The sequence below is a fragment of the Camelus bactrianus genome, chromosome 23 (genome assembly GCF_048773025.1).
Source record: "Camelus bactrianus isolate YW-2024 breed Bactrian camel chromosome 23, ASM4877302v1, whole genome shotgun sequence".
NCBI lineage: Eukaryota > Metazoa > Chordata > Mammalia > Artiodactyla > Camelidae > Camelus > Camelus bactrianus.
The window spans coordinates 26,740,212-26,760,839 of record NC_133561.1 but is presented as its reverse complement, the minus strand read 5'-3'; the positions used below and the strand labels follow the sequence as shown (position 1 = coordinate 26,760,839).

Here is a 20,628-nt window from a genome sequence, read left to right as displayed (position 1 = left end):
GCCCCACCCCAGGAGTGGACAAGATCGACATGTGGTGCTGGGCTGGGGAGTGAGACTTGGAATCTGATCAACTGTTTCTTTGGTAAAATAATCCCATAAAGACAGAGCATTTTTTCAGTTTTGCCCCAGAGGAGCTTAAGCAAAGGATACTGCAGGAAAAAGCAAATGAAAATGCTGCTGTGCTGTTGACCACTGTGTCTCTCCACCCTGGTAACCCCCAGGCCCTAGCACACAGTGGTGTGGGTGGGGATGGGTGGGAGGCCGAGAGGGAAGACTTGGCTTCGGGAGCCGCGCTCATCCATCATTGCTGGGCCAGCCAGCTGCTCGCCATTGTCGCTGCCCAGCCGCCCACAGACCCTCCATATGGCTGGAAGTGGTGCTTTTGGGCATTGTTATAATCTCGCATCTACCTGCCTGGTTGGGAAGGAAGCCCAGGGAAAGAAGCAGTGCAGTGGCACTCTGTCCCCAACCCCAGGCAGAGACATTGCCAAGAGCTGTCCAGCTACTTTCCTAATATTTTTGGAAATCCTCCATCTCTCTCCATCCTCACTGCCACAGCCTTAGCTCAAAGAGTCAACATTTCTCCACTAAAATAATACAGAGACATCTTACTGTTTCTGCCTTTGGTCTTGTTCCCCTCCAATTCATTCTCCCACGTTAAAAGTCCCTGCTGAGAATTTGTGGATAGCTCCTCCTGCCCTCAGCCCAAAGTGCAAGCTCTTTAGCACTTACGGCTATTTAAAATTAACCCCTACTTTCCACTGGAGCCTTGATGCTTGCTAGTTGCTCTCTTCCCCCCTCCATTTCAGCTGGGTGAATTCATTTCATTCTCTTCAAATGCACCCTCTTCTGTGGACTGCCTCCACGCCCTCCCATCTCTCTCTCTCTCTTTTTTTTTCAGCTGACTAAATCTCATCAGCCTTCAGGTTACAGTAAATATCCATTGTTCCTTGACCCCTAAGACTGGTGTAAGTAATCTCTTACCTATGTCCTCCCTTAGAACTCCGTATTTAAGTACAATCATAGGACTTCTCACCTGCACTGAAATTGTCTGTGTACTTGTCTGTCCCCGTTTACTGTCACCTCCTTGCAACTGTATGTATTGTTTTATTTATTCTCAGCTTCTAGCTGCTCAATCTTTTGACTGAACAATCAAATGAATAAAATATTCTCATCAATCACAGGCAGTATATCAGCAGTCTCTCTGGGAGGATCGGGAAGGGCTGATGGCACCGTGGGACAATGTCAAGCCTTTGGAAGCACAATTAGGCAAAAGGATCTGTCTCTACTTGAATAGCTCAGCAATATCCCCACCACCAACTCTAAGAATGGATGGGAGACACAGCATATATTTCATTACATCAGCAAATAGGAAAATGTGTCATTGATATGTAAGCTGAGTGCAAAGAAAGGTCTATTTGATACCTGGAAACACGTCTGATGCGCCTTGCATACAGTAGGCATTCAATACCAGTTTAGAAAAAATTGAATGCCGTAGTCAAGAGATTATGCCCCTATCTACCTCCTGCTTAGAATAACACACACACATCAACCCTTGAGGTTTTCCCCACTAAAGTCCTTTCCGGAAAGTTCTGGACCAAATTTACAGAGTCCATCTCAAATTTACCCAAATCTCTGTCTTTCACAGGAAGGGAGAGATGGAGGTTACTTTTCCTGTCTCTAGGTGGTGGATCACAGAGGCACAAAAAAGCAGAACTGCTCCCTAGGGGTAAGACATGGAAGGGGGTCCACCGCAAACACCTGTCTCTCCTCGTCTCCACCCCTAAGAGGGAGGCAGCAGGGCCAAGCACCCAGCCTCTGGCGACAGTGAGCTGCAGTCGGCATGGAAAGGCCAAAGGCACTTCATCTGTTCTCTTGTACTGGGAACCCTTTATGCACCTGAAAATGTGCACCTCTAAGCCCACCTCATGGCCTCTAAGGAACTGTGGAATGCTAGCAGCAGAGGCAAAGCAATGCCAAGCACTTTTCTCACTAATATGCATAATTAAGGTCATTAAGTTATGAGTGTGAGAACGTTCGACTGGAGGTTATTAAAATCATGAGATAAATGCTTTGCAAGAAGCCTGATTAAAGGGGGAAAGCAGCAGCCGAGTAAGCCCTGCAGTGCAGTGACCTCTCAGCAGCCTCCACGCAGCACAGGAGAGCATCCTTCTTAGGCTCTCTCTGCATCCCACAAGCATCTTGCCAGGCCTCTCCTCTCCCCATCCTCACCACTCAGGGCCTCCATCTCTAGTGGACTCACAGCTGGGGAGGGAGGGAGGGTTGACCAATGGTGGAAGATCTAGAGAAATTCTCTTTGGGACACTGTCATTTAATTTATCCCAAAGGACAGTGGTATGAATAAGTGAATAATGCCTCCATTTCATCACAGGAGAAGGCCAGCTCCTCACACTTCATGGGCTGCTGTGCCCTTTACACAAGAGGGCCTTGGGTCAGATAACTTTTTGCTCACTAGGCAACACCCACATCTCTGCCTGGGGTGGGAACAGGAAGGAGGAGGAAGGAGTGACGCATAACCTCAGCCCTTATTATTTTTTTCTTTTTTATGATTTTTTAATTGTATGTATATGAGATGATGGATGCTAAACTTATTGTGATAATCATTTCACTATATACGTAATTCAAACCATTAGGCTATACATTTTAAACTTATTCAGGGATGTATGTCAATTATATCTCAATAAAAATGGAAAATAATAAATAAAATTAAAATATTTTCTGGATTATGTTAGAGATAAAAATATTAATCTGTGAACAAAGATTTTGTTATTTCTAAAACAAACAATCCAATCCAAAAATGGGCAGAAGATCTAAACAAGCAATTCTCCAATGAAGACATACAAATCACCAACAGACACGCGGAAAAAATGCTCAATATCATTATCAGAGAAATGCAAATCAAAACTACAATGAGGTGTCACCTCACACCAGTCAGAATGGCCATCATTCAAAAGTCCACAAATGCCTACACTGTTGGTGGGAATGTAGTTTAGTGCAGCCATTATGGAAAACAGTATGGAAATTCCTCAAAAGATTAAAAACAGACTTACTATATGATCCAGCAATCCCACTCCTGGGCATCTATCTAGAGGGAAATTTAATTTGAAAAGATACATGCACCCCAATGTTCACAGCAGCACTATTTACAACGGTCAAGATATGGAAACAACCTAAATGTCCATTAACAGATGACTGGATAAAGAAGTTGTGGTATCTATATAATGGAATATTATTCAGCCATAAAAAGAATAAAATAATACCATTCGCAGCAACATGGATGGACCTAAGGATTATTATACTAAGTGAAGTAAGCCAGAAAGAGAAAGACAAATATCATAATGATACCACTTATATGTGGAGTCTTAAAAAAAAAAAGACACAAATGAACTTATTTACAAAACAGAAATAGACTCACAGATATAGAAAACAAACTTATGGTTACCAGGAGGGGAAGGGGTGCTGGAGGGATATATATATTGGGAGTTTAGAATTTACAGATACTAACTACTATATATAAAAAACAGATAAACAACAAGTTCATACAGTATAGCACAAGGAACTGTATTCAATATCTTGTAGTAACCTACAGTGAAAAAGACTATAAAAAGGAATATATGTATATGTCTGACTGAAATATTATGCTGTACACCAGAAACTGACACAACATAGTCAACTGACTATAGTTCAACAAAGATATTAAATAGCACTAACCAGGTGCCAAGCACTGAAAAGAAAAAAAAAGAACCTAGCCCATAGTTATTGCTCAACAAAGCTTAGCTCGTAATAGCATCATCAGTGTCATTATTCTGACTGATTCAAACATAAAAAACCAGGACATCCCGGTACTGCTGAGCTTCCAGACACAGAGCCCCAGGGGCTTGTGGTCAATTCTCCTCCCTTAGGTTTGCCATGGTGCAAACGGCCAGCATAGACACCTTCCCAAAGCAAAGCACTGGTTCTCCTCTATGGTCAGATATTCTGCCCAGCGGACTGAGACTATTGCTAGTAACAAACTGTTCACATTCAGTTTCGAGCAAGAGAGCTGTGTGAGTCTCACGCCTGTCATCTCAGTGAAGAAAGAGCAAGGTGGCCCTGCCCAGTCTCTCCTTGTTCTCAGTGGTATTCCCCAAGGGGCAGCTGTGGGGTGCCGAGGGGACGCCTCTGATGACTTGGATGTAAGCTCTGGTTCTTCCACTCAGTCATTGTGTCATGTCAGGAAAGTCGGTCAGCCACTCTGAGCCTCACTTTCTCAACCGTGCTACTATGAAGATTAAGTGGCATAATGCGTACAATACCCTCTGCTGCAAAGCATTAGAGCGATGTGGGGAATGACAATATTTCATTGTCCCTGAATCAGACTCACAAACTCCAGCACAAGCACTCATTTCCCTCAAGTCAGGCCTCACCCACACACTCATGCTCTCCCAACCTGCCTCTCTCTCTCAGCTGGTTTCAGGGTCTCAGGGGAGCTGCTGGCTGAAGGGGCAGTGATGCACAGTCAGGTCTGAACTCCTGGAGATAGAAGCCCCAGGTGCTATTTTCAGCAGGGCTGGCTGTGGAAAGGTCAGCACATGACCTCATGCGAGTGCTCTCCCAGCCCCAAACCTCGTGCTCAGCCTCTAAGCCTGGGGATTAGAAATAGCCGAGTCTCCAGGGCCACGCTGACTGTAAGGAGCAGGTCTGTGATTCAATACTGAGCGAGCAGCTGCATTTGGGGTTACCAGAGCATCGTGGCAGCCATGCTCCTAGGGAACCAGAGACAAGATGCTGCAGGTTCAGATATCCCTGCTCAACACCACGTGCCCCATCCCAGACTCCACTGGACAGCAGTGTTGATTGTCATTCCACCCAATGACCGTCTCAGCTGCAGTCTTCAGCATACCCCAGAAAAATTAAGATATTTTCATAACCACTTCCTATGTCTCCTCTTACTCATGGGAATAAGAGACATGCAATGGGTGCAATTCACAAGTCAGTGTTTCCCAGTATCCTATCCATAATAAAGCTGTGAATTTATGAGCAATGTGTCTTGCTGTTAATTCAACGTTTTTATCACGTTTGCTCTGGTTCTCTCACGGATAGATTTAGGAATCTCCCTGCAAGTTTCTGAAGTAGTGGGAGGAGGGAGTGGTTCCAGAGCATGTACTGCCATTACATGAGGTAACATGAAGGAACGATTAAGTGGGTCAGAACATCCTCAAACTGATGACATACTGATCAAATTCATGGATGACTTGACCCAAAGGAGGCAATAACTGTAATAACCATAATCTAGATTAAAGGTCACCATCCTTAAATATGGCAAAAGCAGAAGCAACAAAAGAAAAAAAAATCAGAAAAACTGGATTTCATCAAAATTAAAAACTTCGTGCAAAGGACACTGTCAATAAAGTGCAAAGGCAATCCACAGAATGGAAGGAAATATTTGCAAATCATGTAGATGACAGTCAAATAATCAAAAATAAATCTAAAACTGTAACTTGGTCAGAGCTGTATCCAAGCATGTGGGAGCATAAAGGCTGGAATTTATTTACTGCAAGGCTGCAGGGGCCACTCAGAGGAGAGTGGTACAGGGAACTAATAATGGTGCTTCCCAGGGTTAAGAACTCCAAGTAGCCGGGGAACAGTGGCCCTCCTTAAGTGTCAAAAAGTTGTACCCCAAGAGGGAAGGGCCCACCTGCTGGTAGTCATGGAGTTGGATCCAAAAAACCAATTGCAAAAGCAAAGAATGGTAGAAATGTGGTTTCTCCAAATGTAGATGCTTGCCAAGCATAAGCTATGTCTAGGAACTTTGGGTAGGGTGAGATTGTGTGAGAAAACAGGAAAGGGAACTCAAAAGAATCCAAGTCAGGGTTTAAGGAAAGAAACTGGAATTAAAAAAAAATTTTTTTTAAAGCAAGTCAAATGAAAGTGTTCTATTTACTGGCCAACTTGATGTGATCCTGTTCTGTCCTGTTGCCAGAGTTTAGCACCGGTGGGAGGGGGGCATTTTGCTCACACTGGAGCAAAGTACAAGAGCTTCTAAATGTCACTGTGGGCAACATGGAAAAAGGAACACTGGCGCTTTGGTAGAGAAAAAGATCCACAGCTTAGGAGGGTGGCAGTCACAACTGGGGAGCCACGTGGTTAAGTGACAGGAAGGCGGAACCAGGGAAGGACAACAGATACTGCCGGGTAGAAGCAGAGGGCATCTACAGTCACTCCTGAGTGAACATGAGACATCATTAATGCCTCTTAAACCAAAAGCCAGGCTCCAACGATCTTGCTGGAAAGGGATAGAGAAAGGAATCGTCATTTTGTTCCTACTACTGTGACTCTGTCTCATGACTGTATCCCCAGATTGGTGCAGCCAAGGACAATGGGGAGACACATTTGGATAAACGTCAAATCATGGACTTGGATCTAAGAAGCCACCTGGAAAAGCAGGAGATGGCAGAAACCCAGTTCAGAGTAGAACCTATGGAATAACTTAGGACTTCTAGCTGGGTGCCAGTGAATTTTAGTTGACAGTATGATGTAACAGTCAAAAAACACAAATTTGAATTAAGAGCAGACTAGAGAGATGTGTAGATGTGGTGAGGAGTGATGCAAAGTGCTTAAATCTTGGAGGATTGGGGTTTGGGGAGACTTACATCCTTTTCACGCTCTGCCACTAGCAAGTTGAATCACCTCCTCTCTCTGGGCGTCACCTTTTCATGGATACGATGATGCTGTTAGGACAGATAGTCTCTTAAGACCCCTTCTAGTTCTGATGCTCTTTCAATCGATAATGTGGTTTCAAAATGAGGAAAGCAATGGTCCTGCTCAGTTCTGCTCTCATTAAACCCCAGGCAGACGACGGAGCTTAGTTCTGGGCCCCTCATAAGAGAGGCACAAAAAAGGGGAGACCATCATTACCTAGAAGGAGAAAGTTCTGAGAACCACATAGGAGTTGGTTTTATCCATCTTGAAGAGATGAAGCCTCAAGGCAGACATAATAGTTCTCAAATATTTAAAGCATTGTTGTGTAAGAGAGAAACTAGATTTCTCCCACAAAGTCCCCAGAGTGAAGAGCCAGGAACATGAGGCAGAGTCCACAGGGAGGGAATTTTAGTTTTCTGTAAAAGGGCAATTCTCACCCTTGAGCTTACTTGGAAGTGGACTGGCCCCATCCTGGAGGCAAACTTCAGGCAAGAGATTCAAGGATCTACCCAGTAGGTGACCTCGATGACAACTTAGGTCCTTCTCAATCCCCAAATTCTGTACATACCGAGATAATTGGAGATCTGGTCAATTATCATAGAACACGAATGGCTGATTATCCACACATCTACATTTCCAAGTGGTTCACACACAGTAGGGAGTTAATAAATTTGGGTGGAAGGGGGAGACAGAGAGAGCCAACGATCTAAAGCCTTCATCACACATTCCACCGCGTGCTCAGAAAGATCATTGCTCAGAAACTCGCCTCCTGTCTAACTCCTTCAGGCGCTGGATTCCAGCCAAGGCCTCCAGTGCAGCCGGTGAGCGTAGCTCAGTATAATTAAACACCTGAGTTTCCCTGGAGGGATGTAATCAAAATGACAACCCAGGGAGAACCTGTGGCTTCTGCCTCTTCCCCTGCCTTCCTGTTTGCTTCCTGGCTGGCTTTGTGCTGTCCCCGCAGAGCTGCAGTAAGTCCACTGTTTTCTGTGAAGCTGTGCACCTGTGCCTTGCTTCGTAGGCATCCTTTACTGTTTACTGTTGTTTTTCCAATGCATGCGTTCTGCTTCCCTCATACCTAACCCAGGGAGCTCTAGGAAGGGGGCCTGGCCCTCAGTGCTGCCAGCTATGGTCAGAGGAGGGACCCCTTCCCTGCTCTAGCTTCAACACCCCTGTTCCCGCCCAGCCCAGCCCCTCTTCCCCTCCCCAGGAGGAAGAGAGGCTTTCCCTGAGCAGGGCGGGCCCTGTAAGCAGGGAGCCTGCAGCTCTGCAGAACCCACAGGGATTTTTTCTCAGCCTCCTGCTCTTTCATTTTGTTCTTCCTACCAAGACCTCTCTCTCTGCCAAGCTTTCTTGCGGTGACAGTGGGGTTTTATCAACATGTAGCTATGATTCGGAGCCAGACCTCTGGCTGATGAGAGCTAAAATGATTCTCACTTGCACAGGCACAGAGGACCACAATGGGGAAAAGCGAAAATGGAAGCATTTTTCAAGTCTGCAAAGTCACTATCAGGTGAGGATGCACGGAGTTGGCCCCGACAGCTCTTCATTCGGCAGAATCCTCACCAGATTTTTGTCTTGATGTTTAGTTTCACAAACAAACCCTTATCGAGCTCTTCTGTACGCAAAGCACTGTGCTGCCCCTGTTCCATTAGCGCCTTAGCACACACCACCTCCTCCTCTAAACCCCCCTCCCCCGACAATGCCCACCGAGGTCCCTTGCTGAACTGCTGGGCAAACGTGCAGACCAAGGGCGCTGGGAGAGGGGCCTAATCATCAACTAACCCACCATTCTGTGACTCCACGCTGGGCACCAGACAGAAACAAACATACTGAAACGGAAGATCTTTACATTCATTTGTGGCATTGAATTTGCATCATCCCCATTTACCAATGAAGAAACAGGCTCAGGAATTAAGTAGCTTGTTCACTGGACTATTAAGTAGTGGAGCCAGGATTTGAACCCACGCTTCTCTCTCTCGGTCCCACGGACTGCCTCGGTTATAATGATTTTAAAACCATGTTTCTGACCTAATGACATTTGCATGTGTGGCCTGACTAGTTTTGATGGCAGTGAAGAGAGCTTTCGGAAACCATCTTCATTACTGACTCAGTCTCCTCTAGGAGCATCAGTTCAAAAGGAGGCCATCCAGAAGAAGGGGGAAGCCTTTGATGGAAACAAGCCAACCAATTGTGTGGCTGTGGCCTCTTTAGTCTAACAAACTGAGTCATATAATCCAGAAATCACTGGCAGTGTCTTTCAAGCAAAAAAAAAAAAAAAAGTCTGCATCCCAGGGATTTTTTCTAAATGACAGACTAAAGGATTGAGACCGGTTCTAAAAACTCAGCAGACGAGCCTTACTGCAACTTGCTGCAATCCCGGTCCCCTGGCATGTGATGGACTGTCAGAGGTGATCCCCCAGCACTGGCCTACTGCAGGAAGGTGTCTGAGATGCTGGTAAGCCAGGAGGCACAGAGCGGGCACTCAGCCCTCTGAGATCAGCACATCCGTCCATCCGTCCATCCACCCACCCATCCGTCTTGCTCCCTTCCTTTCTGCTGTCCCATTTGGCAGGAAGGGGTGGTGCTGCTTTCCCTGCAGCCTTCCACTCCAGGGCCACCCCCACGGGGTGGCAGTGCAGACTGGTGGACAGACAATGGTTGAGGTTGGAGATCGGGGTTTGAATTCTGACTCCACCCGTACAATAAGGTTGTCCCCGGGGAAAGGAATTGAACTCTCTGAGCTTCGGTTTCCTCACCTGTAATACTGGGATAAAAACACCTGTGACACAGCAGTGTTAGGAGAGTTAATGAAGAATGTGTATCAAGTGCCCTACACGCAGCATATGCTCCCTAGCTTATCATTATTAGTACTATTCGTACTTCTCCATCTGTATGTCACGCAAGTCCTACCCATTACCCACTGGCCAAGTAAAATCTCTTTAATATGTCGGGCTGTACCCCACAGGCCTCCAAGGCCTGTACTTGCCCAGCTTCAAGACCAAAGAAAGAGCCCAGCGTCAGCGACAGAGACACATCACTGGTTTCATGGCTAGGGGGATCCTGCATGCCTGAAGCAAGGTCCTGGAGCGACACCTCATTGCTTGCGGTGAACTGCACAGACAGCAGGACTTGGAGGCAGTCTTTGCTCCCGGGGAGAGGGGAGCGTACCAGTTACAGGGGGAACTGACGTCTGTTTGGCTCATCAGTTACCAGGAAACCAGCCGAGAGGCATGCCCCTCTCTGCCCCTCTGATAAGTCAACATGGAGGCTGAAGTTAGACCAGTCACTAGCTGGGGCCTGGGACAAGCATGTAGGAAGGTCAGTCAGGGGAGCAGGGTGTAGGTGAGGCAGGAGCTGGAGGAGCAGGGGATGGACAGAGAGAAGAGAACAGCCACCTGACAAATGTCACTCTCACCTGCACTTTACAGAAATGATCACAGTCTTCCCAGGAGTCTGAAAGCACAGATGGGCCCTGCTACCTATTCCATGAACATCCCCAGCTTTCCAGCTTCACATGGTTTCTCCTGTTTGCACTTGTATTTCCCAAACTAGATTGTAAGCAAATTGAGGAAGGGATGATGTCTTATTTTTCCCTCCCTTCCTGCATTTATTTAATATTTACTGAGCCCACCATGGACCAGCTAATGGCTCAGTCCCTGACCTAAGGCAACCTGAAGTCCAACTGGGGAGGTATACTTGGCCCAGAGCTCTTCCCAAATAAATGGGGTATGCACTCCCTGACCTCCTCCTTGACCCCTACCTGGATGAGGGGTCCCTGTACCTGTTCCCATAACAACCTGCCCTTTCCTTGGTAGAGACTCATCGCCTTCACAGCCATTTCTTATTGACTCATCTGGCTCCCCCAGCAGACCTTCAGCAATGTGAGGGCAGAGCTACGCCTCTCTCATTCAATGCTCAATCCTCAGTACTCACAAGGCCTGGCACATGGCAGACACAACAAATGTTTGTTAAATAAAGAAAGAGGTACTTGGATAAACCTGATGGATTGAGGCTTTGGGGAACTGGCAGGTAAATCAAACGTTTGTCTTCTTAGGGCCCATACTTACTGATGCATTTTTTTAGAAAACATTTCCCTGATGGGCCTTCCTCCTCTCACTTTTCCTCCTCTCAGTTTTAAAGGAGGAAAGGAACATTATTTTCTCCTCTGTGTGATTTCTCTCTGGCTGGCTGTCGTTGTCAGCCCAGCAGTGGAGAGCCACAATAAAGGCTTGATAAAAAGCAGCTGAGGAGGTGGGAAACTGGATTAATCAAGTTCCTTTGCTGAAAACAGAATCGAGGTAAGCCACTCTTCAGCCACCATCACAAGCTCTGAGGACATCCCACAAGGGCACCAGCTGCTACAGTCTGCTGGCGTAACCTGTGATCCGTGGCCGCCAGGACCAGCTGCTACCATGGTGATCTGGAAATGTGGGCAAAGCACTGAGCTGGGAGTGGTGACACGGGCTTGAGTCCAGCTTTGCTTCCAACTAGCTGTGTGACCTTTGGCAAGTGACTCCACAATTTCCTTATCCCCCAAAATGAAGAGAATGCTACCTGTGCCGTGGAGTATTGAGAGTTTCAGAGGAGATGATAGATGTGGAAACAAAATAGAAACAAGACTTGATGACTGTAACACCGCCACGTGATGGCTCCCGCTTGGATGGAAATTACATTTTTAAAGAGAAAGAAAAGAATTTTACCAATGACATGGGTATCTACAAGGTCAGAGACAATATCGCTCATCCAGGTGGCTTCCCACTGGCAGAGCTTCCCTAACACCTAAGACTCTTGCTGTAACTCTTCCGCCCGGTGCAGTAATCCAGCCACGAACAAGGATCATGTCTTCCCACAACACACATCATCAGATATTTTGTCACCATCATTATCATTCAGAACAATAGGCAAGGCTTCCAGGGGAAGCACCTTCTACATCCGTCTTTTCTCCTCCAACTTTTCCCTGCTCCCCAACACCACGCACACTGAAGAGAACACCCCCCCCCCCACACACACACACCCCTAAATAATCAGCAAGAGAAGCAACACAACAGAGTGAAACTTTGATGTCAGAGTGAAACTTCAAAGCCCAGTTCAGTCACCTCTTAAACTGTGACTGCAGATAATTTACTTTGTTTTTATAAACTTCATTTTTTTCTTATCTGCAAGGCATGAATAACAGAGCCTATTTATTGGGTTGTTGAGTAAAGAGAAGCTCCCAGTGTGACACTGGCACGTCGTGGTGCTCTGTATCTGAGTGTTTCTAGTCCCTTCTCCTCCAGGGAGAGCACTCTCACTCCACGGGGTATCATTTCCCACCCAAGGAAGATCCTGACAGTCAGGCAGGGATAGTGATGCCTCCTGACCACACAAATGACTTTCTCCTCCTTTAAGAGCTTCCTCTAACTTGCTCTGCAGTCAGGCCAAGTTTTTGTTTTTTTTTTTTTTAAGAAGCTTTGTATCTAGGGAACCTTGCATCAAGATACATACTTTATGGCCTGTACATTAAACACTGCAATTCACCTGATATTTTATGCAAGTTCAAATTCGAGTAAAGTGGAGCACACCCAAAGGACTAACCAAAGATTCAGAAGCATCATCGTTTGATGAGTCCTAGAAATGAGCTGCAAGAAAGGGAAGAGAGAGCCAGGGAATGAACCACCATGGTTTGAACACCCCAGGTGTGAAGCACTGAGCTTGGTACACTGCATCATTTTATTTTTTCCAACCTCAAAATGTAATCAAGGAGGGCCTGATATCTCCAAGGTCAAAGGAACTTGACCAAAGGAGGAAACTTCCAAGGTCAAAGTATCAATCAAGAGTTGAGTTCTAAAGAACTGGCTGGTTCTAAAGCCTGCAGTCTTTCCCACATTCCAAAAGCACGTGCCCAGGCACAAGGGAGACCCACAGGTCCTGCTCTCTGGAAGGCTAGACTCTCACTGGAGCTAGACAAAACACATTTAAGGCAAGAAGATAACTATGAAGTTATAAGAATGGTTACAGAGCAGTGTAATTCTAAGTACAAGTAAGTAAACCCAAAACCCAAAACCCAGGGTCCATCAACCTTATCAGTATGAAGACAGTGAAAGGTTGAGAAGCAGGAGGGAGAAACCAGAGATAGTCTCCTGGATGAGAGGAGGCAGGGATGCAGAAGACATAAAGTAGCCTGAGGCTGTGTTACAGATGGGGATACCTACCTGAAATGCACAGTGGCAGACAGAACTTTAAAAAATCAGGTTCTAGAGAAAAATAAGCCAATTTGCTAACTACAAAAAAAATACTAAGAATAAATGAGAAATGAATAGTTATTTCTGCCATAGCATTCTGGACACTGCCCTATTTCCCAAAAAAAACATAAACCAAAAATGAAATGAAACATCATTCCCACGCTCCTGAGAAGGGAGCAGCAATGATTATTTTCTTTTTCCTAAGAACTGGAAGGAAAAAAATCAACAGGGAAGAGCAAGAAACCACCGCTGTTATTAACACCACCACAACCCCAATACCTGAATGTAAGATTGTCAAAGAGCTATCACACATCATTATCTCATTTAGTTCTCACTTCAACTAAGTGAGACTGTCAGGCGTCAGGAGAGCTTCTCACCCCTAGTCCACAGAAATTAAAGGATATAACCTAAGGCACAAAGCAGATCTAGGACTCGAACCAAAATATTTTAACCAGCAATTCAAGGATGATGCTCCAACAGGGTCTGCCTGTCATGTTTCCTGGTATCAATCGAGGGGGGATGAGGAGAAGGAGGAAAGCTGGGGCAGACACAGCTGCTCATCCCTCACTAACTGTTCGGCTTGTGTATATTACTATATTTCCACCTGTATACACAACCACCCAGAGTAAGACTACATTTCCCAGCCTCCTTTGCAGCTAGGCTTGTGGCCAGGTTACCAAGTTCCAGCCAATGTGTTATGAACAAAGGCAGTACACACGACTTCTGGTCCTCTTCTCAAGAGGAAAGAGTTCAGCCAGCCTTCTCCTTCCCATTTTCTAGAAAAAGAACATATGGCTAAAGCTGGAACAGCCATATGGGATCCCAATGTGGAAGTCATGTATTTAAGCCAGCAGAGAAACGTGGTCTCTGATGACTCCAGAGCAGCCAGCCCAGCGCTAAGCTTTTAGGAGACATATGCCCTGTTGAGGCTACTGTTACTGAGTCTCTGTCCAGCAATGGGACCTGTATTCTAATAAAGCAGCTTTGTCAATAGCACTGAAGACCGCTTCCCAAACTCCAGAGCCTTCCCAGTTGTTCAGATTCAACCACATTTATTAAGAGCCTGCTGTGGGTTTGAAGTCTCCTAAAAGAATTTTACAGCCTCCAAGGAGATGTGTGCCCAGTCAGTTTTGAAAAACCAGTCTACTAGCACAGAATGCAGAAGGGAAATATGCAGGAAAGGTGAATGAAAAGAAATAGGAACGTTGAAATAAAATCATGAAGGAGCCAGAGAAAAGTCCATATTTGCTTGCAGATAACAAGCTAAGCTGGAAGGGGGCCACAAAGCACACTGCATGGGTGAGGTGGCACGATCAAACGTACAGGGTACAGGTTACGAGTATCCTGTCCCCCCAGGAAAGAACGTGGTATAAGGAATCTCTAGGGTTGAGCCCAGTGACTTGCTTGGAGCTCCCAGCCCCCACCCCGGGGGGAGGTGCACCGAAGCATTGATCAGGATGAGATCTGGCCCAGCCAGAGAACTGGAAGGAGGGGCTGCTGTGGATTAAATAGATGCTCACAACGGTCCTGACCTTCTGGTTTTAAGCAGCTGAGGTGGAGGAGGACGGGGTAAAAAAGACATGAATTCAAAGAGACAGGTGTTGTGAAAGGCTGAAGTAGAAAACCCAATGTTCAGCTTGGGGTGTGGAGAGTCTGGAGGAGGACGACAAAGTCTAGACCCCCTGCCATTATCGAGAGAAAGTGAATGCAGCTTAATTGTAATGACAGGATGACAGCAATGACATTATGAGGAGAGAATCAGAAAAGCGCAAAGCCCATATTAAGAAAATGGGAACTGTCGCTTTACCATTCAATTCTCCCTGGAGACTCCCCAAGACAGGGTCATGTCCCTAATCTGAGACAGAGACCCCCCCAACAGGTAAAGGGACTCTCTCCCCACTTCCAACAACGCTTTTCCCCGTGGGGCCCCTTGGAGGTCCGGGCAAGGCTCAGCCCCCAGTGAAGGCTCCTCCTCCAGGCCTCAGTCACTAGCTGGTGGGCGACAGGGCCTGTCCCCGTCCTACCCCTAGGCCCCACCACCAGCAGACCTCTGACTACCTGAGAATGTGGCCCCCAGCGATAGTCTCTGAATCCTCAGAGGTCTCTGGAGGAAGGCGCTCTGTATGCACCTGTTGAACGCAGACATCCTCTCCCAGGTGTCACACTGAGGGCCAGAGTGGCCCTGGGCTTCTCTCAGCATCACCACCACACAGGAGAACCAGATGGACAGAAGAGGGAGCCCACCCTGCAGGAGACCACCAAAGACCACCCAAGGAGGGCGGGGGATCAGGGCAGGGCTCACTTGCCCCTGGCCTGAGTCAAGACCCCAGAACAGAAGCCAGACATAAAACCAAGCAGTTAGAGACACCCAAGATCCCCTACACCCACAACTAATCACAAATGCTCATTTCAGCCAGCAGTCTTCACCTCTTCTTGTTTCAGTTTTTTCATCAGAACTGAGAAAGGTAGTTTGAGATTTCCAGACACTAATATATATATAATAGATAAATAAGTTCATACTGTATAGCACAGGGAATTATATTCAATATCTTGTAGTAACTTACGGTGAAAAAGAATATGAAAATGAACATATGCATGTTCATGTAGGACTGAAGCAGTGTGCTGTACACCAGAAATTGACACAACGTTGTAAACTGACTATACTTCAATAAAAAAAGTATATATATATATATATATACACACACACACACATATATACAAAAAAAAAAGAACAGACAAAGGTGGGCAAGCTTTAAAATATTTAGTTTTCCTGCTTCCTGGCATTCTCTAGGGAATTAGCCAAGTTATAATAAGATATTCAGTGACCGAGAACAGAGATGAGAAACAACAGAAAGCTGCTGGATAATCTATATTATGGTGAAAACACTGCAACAGAATAGCCAAGAAATACTTTTACCAATATATGTAAAATCCAATGCAAAGAGGGATTAAAAAAAAAAAAACCACACTGTAAACAGTACTTCAAAGCCCACTGGCTTTGTGACTATCTACGCTCCTTGAGGAACACTGGCCTGACTGCGGGGGTGACCAGGGAGGAAGGGGCATTGACCCCTTGGCATAAACTCAGGCTGTGGTCAAAGCTCCCCATCACCAGAGATCCCAATTCTAGGGTCATCCAATCCCGTGAGCCATGTAGTCAGGGTGTTAAGCATGCACACAGGCACACACAGGCAAAGCAAGGTAAGAGAGAACCTCGTAAATCTAACAAGACATCAGCAGCTGTCCTGAACAAAGGTTGTTCAGAACGTGAGTTTACAAGGATAATTACCACCGCATTACACAGCGCAATAACTTGGTTATTAGCACAAGAAGCTGTCAGACGTGTCACATGGAAGGGGGAACAGCTGTAACTGTAAGTGACAGGTTGCCAAAAAAAAAAATGGTTTCCGAAGCACCTGGTCCCTTGAGTCTGTACCGTAAACTTGTTCTTAAATTAAAACAACAACAGGCGAGCATACAAAAACTTTCCACTGCAGAAATTGCCAGCTTGTTAAAGTTTGTGGAAAGAATTTTCCAAGTGTGAGTGTATCAGTGAGGAGAGGCTGATGGAATCCGTGATCTCAGGTCAAGCCACTGCAGGTGGGTACCGTGGGGAGAGCCGGGCATTTAATTTCAGAGTCCTGGACACGAATCCTATCCCTCCTTCTTACCAGCCCTGCATTCTTGGGAAAGGAGTTAACGTCTCTGAATTTCCATTTCCCTGTAAGATGGAGATAATAACCCCTAAGGCACAGAGTTGTTGCAGATAGTAGAAACTGTGCGCAGAGCTCTTAGCACAGCCCTTGGCAAATAACAAGTGTTCAGGAAACGGGGCTACTGTTCAACAGACTTGCCGACCAAAGCATCATAGCTGGCTGCACAACACAGGGTGATTACCTCGGTATTATACTTTTTAAAAGAGAAATGGAAACATCACAAAGCTTTGGAAAGGTGGGGAGAGAAAAGAGGTGATAATTGTTTGGGTTTTCCTTGGAGACTATACCTGGGAAATTCTGCTCTCTGTAGAGAATGGTTTTAAAAAAAACAAACTTGCTTATACTTATATGCCACCAGGTCTGTTTTCTTTTTTCTTTTCTTGCAGGTAAAAAGTTGCAAGGAAGTCTCATACTCGAAAGTCTTCAGGGAGCTCATGAGATGGAGCCCATTTGCTAACTGACCACTCTTGGCAAATTTTCTGTAATGCATATAATGGGATATTTTGATTGACAGAGTGTCTCATTTCCCTCTAAGAGACAGAAATAGTGCCCTGAGTATGGGGCATCTGGTTGTTTACTGGTGCCCCAGGGCTCTGAAAATGCCATGAGCACTGCCTAGAAAACTGCAGATGTTAAGGCTGAAATCGTTCTAGAAGACCAAAGGTCTTAAATCCTGTTACATGACATGAGAAAGTACCTCAAGTTCTAATTAAGCTAAAGCAATTAACCACCCACAGATACTTAATTCTGCTTCCCAGGGTCAGGCAATCATCTCTATTAAAACTCATTTTAAAGAAAGGAGCAGACCCAAAAGCTCCACCACACACACTTTCCACAAATCAATTACGCCTTAGACACATTCAGTAAACACTCAGAGGCAAGCTTTTATGAAAATACTGCATCAGACACAATCAGGTGGTTGCCAAAAAAGGAGGAGGCAAACAGGAAAATCGGTGGTGACAAAACCCACTTGCGGAGGAGGACACTGGATCCTGGATAGATGGGACAAAGCAAGACACATTGAAGCCTCAGTTTCCCTGGTCTCAGAATCCCCTCACTGGTATAACAATCAATGTGTCAACTCCACCCTGAAGGAGCACATCAAGCAGAAATGTTTCTGCCTGATGGAAGCAGAGCCCAGCTTCATCACGTGTGCCCAGACTACTGTCCAGGCTGATGCTTCAACAGGAGGACTGTCCTCTCCCATGTCACAGTGTGTCATTAAAGCACCAACAGGGTGCATTTGGCAGGTTCACGATGACTCCAGTCCATTCAAGTTCCTGTGCTTCCTCCAGCCCAGTGAGGCCTAGTCCTCCCTAAGGCTCCCTTTAGTGAAGGGAGTTCATTGTTGTTCCCAGACTTGGTAATAGCAACAGCTACACAATAATCAGTGCTAAGTGCTTGAAATTTAAGTAGTCATCCCTGTGTCCTCAGGCAATGGGCTCCAAGGATCCCCCACAGATACCAAGATCCACGGTGCTTTAAGTCCTTTATATAAAATGGCAAAGCATTTGCATATAACCTACAGCACATCCTCCAATACAGTTAAGTGATCTTTAGATTACTTATAATACCTAATACTACGTAAATACTATGTAAATAGTTGTAAATACTATGTAAATACTATAAATAGTAGCTAGCATGCAGCAAATGCAAATTTTTGGAACTTTCTGGAATTTTTTAAAAAAATATTTTCGATCCATGGTTGGCTGAATCCAAAAATACAGAATTCGTGGATACAGAGGGCCAACTGTACCTTCCTCAAAAACTAGGGTTGTCTCTGTTTTTCAGTCAAGTTAATCCAAAACCCCATTACTTCTCAACTGAACGAGAGCCCTTTTTTTCAACCTGTGGGTTTTTGGGGGTGGAGGGGGGACTTGAAAAACCTCTCAACCACCAAAGACATCAAAAATGTTGATCTAGGTCAGCACTGTCCAATAGTAAGAAGATTTAAAATCTTCCTGGGAACCACATTAAAAAAACAAAAGGAAACAAAACAATTGTAATAGAATATTTTACTTAACCCACAATATCAAAAATATTACTATTTCTACACATAATCAGTATAAAAGATTATTCATGAGATATTTCAGACTTCGTTTTCATGCATTCTTTTTCTGGTACCATATTGGACTGTGCAGGTCTAGAGCTATGTCTAAATTGACACAAAGGCTTCCACGATTCACTCTTCAGTGAGCAAGCAGTTTACCAAGTTGTATGTGTAGCATCACCTCCTCTTAACTTAATAAAAATCTGTATCTATATATTCAGATATGGAAAGAAAACAATCTGTAAGGGAAACACCAAAAAGCAATAGTAGTTATCTCCCTAAGAAGTGGAATTACAGTTGGTCTTCATTTTCTACTTTGTGCTCTTTTGTATTTTCTAAATTTCTCTGCAGTAAATATGTACTGCTTCAATTACCAGGAAAACTATAAAACTAGTCTTTTAAAAAATCTCTCCCTCGTTTTAAGCTATAACACACCTGATCCTGCCTGCACTGTAGCCATTGCTCTATTTCCAGCTAATAGAAAGGATGGACAAACATGATGCCGCCTGCCCCTTTCCCCAGCCCCAGCCAGCATCATACTTACAGCCAATCATCATGATGGCCACTGCAAAGATCTTCTCAATGTCCGTGGATGGAGCGATGTTCCCAAAGCCCACGCTGGTGAGGCTGGTCATGGTGAAATACAACGAGGAGATGTAGACGGAATTCTTGCTGGGACCACCTTCCCACTTCCCTGAGCCGGACCCGTTAAACTGGTAAGGGGTGCCAATGTCCATCGCCAGCTGGTAGAGCCAGCTGTTGTTGCGGATGGTCTTGGTGTCCTCGTCAAAGATCTCATAGTCCCCGATGCTGTACCAAATGCAGGCCATCCAGTGAGCAGCCAGCCCGAACACACACACCAGCAGGACCAGCACGGCAGCTCCATATTCGATGTAGTGGTCCAGCTTCCGGGCCACCCGCCCCAGACGGAGCAGCCGGACAACTTTCAGAGAGCTGAACAGACTGCTGATGCCCTGGGAGAAGAGGAGCTCAGGGTCAGGGCCAAGAACCAAAGATACTGATGACGCCTTCCCTCCCCCCCACCCCCGGCTGCCGCCTTTGGCACCATGTATTCCACGAGATGCAATATTATGCAACCCTTAAAAAATTGTTTCAAAATAAGTCATGATAAAGAGAAATGCTCATGTATATTTGTATCCTTATGCACAACATAATTAGAATTTTATTCCAAGGTATATGGAAGGGAGATTTTCACTGGCTTTTTCCTACTTCCTTTAAAAAGCAAGTAAGACAGACAAAATTTGAATTCTAATTGTATTGCATATAAGCATACAAGTATATATGAGGATTTTTCCATATCATTACTCATTTTAAGACAATATTAAGAGTTGTGTAATATTTCATATTAAGTAATATGAAATATCTTAAGAGTTGCATATTTATTTCATATTGCATATTTCATTCTTATTATACTGTGCATAAACATACAAATATTTCTGTGTTGAAAAAGGGTCAGGAAACACACATGGAAAGGCATGTAAAACATGAACAGTGATCATTGCTCCAATGCCAAGTTATGGAATTGCAGGCTATTTTTTGTTATATTTGTATATAGTCTTGTTACACTTACATAGATTTACTTAATTTCTATAATTAAAGTTGTTACCTTTATAATTAGAAAAAAACAGGTTTAAAAAACAGTTTTTTTAAGTTAAAAATAGATTAAAGAAATAGATGAGGAAAATAAAGAACTGAGATTCTGTTTTCTCAGGAAAGTTACCAATGTTTGGAAGGCTACGTCACTTCTGTCAGGCCAGGGATTGTACAATCAGACACCATGTGCTTAATCACAATCAGTCGAGGAATCTCAGAGCTAGAAGCTCTGGTTTTACCTGGTCAAGCCTCCTCTCTACCTATCCTACCAGGCCAGGTCTATTCTCCAAATAGTAGTTCTCTAGGGAGCAACACTGTAGGA

The 20,628-nt window shown here is 45.1% G+C and overlaps 1 protein-coding gene across 1 annotated transcript in view; it reads right to left on the bottom strand.

Moving 5' to 3' along the window:
- KCNH1 (potassium voltage-gated channel subfamily H member 1) overlaps positions 1 to 20,628 on the bottom strand; it is a 337,403-nt gene that overhangs the window by 179,692 nt on the left and 137,083 nt on the right. The window contains exon 7 of the mRNA XM_074351867.1: positions 19,237 to 19,666. Coding sequence (XP_074207968.1) covers positions 19,237 to 19,666 — 430 coding nt within the window. The remainder of the gene's footprint in view (positions 1 to 19,236; positions 19,667 to 20,628) is intronic.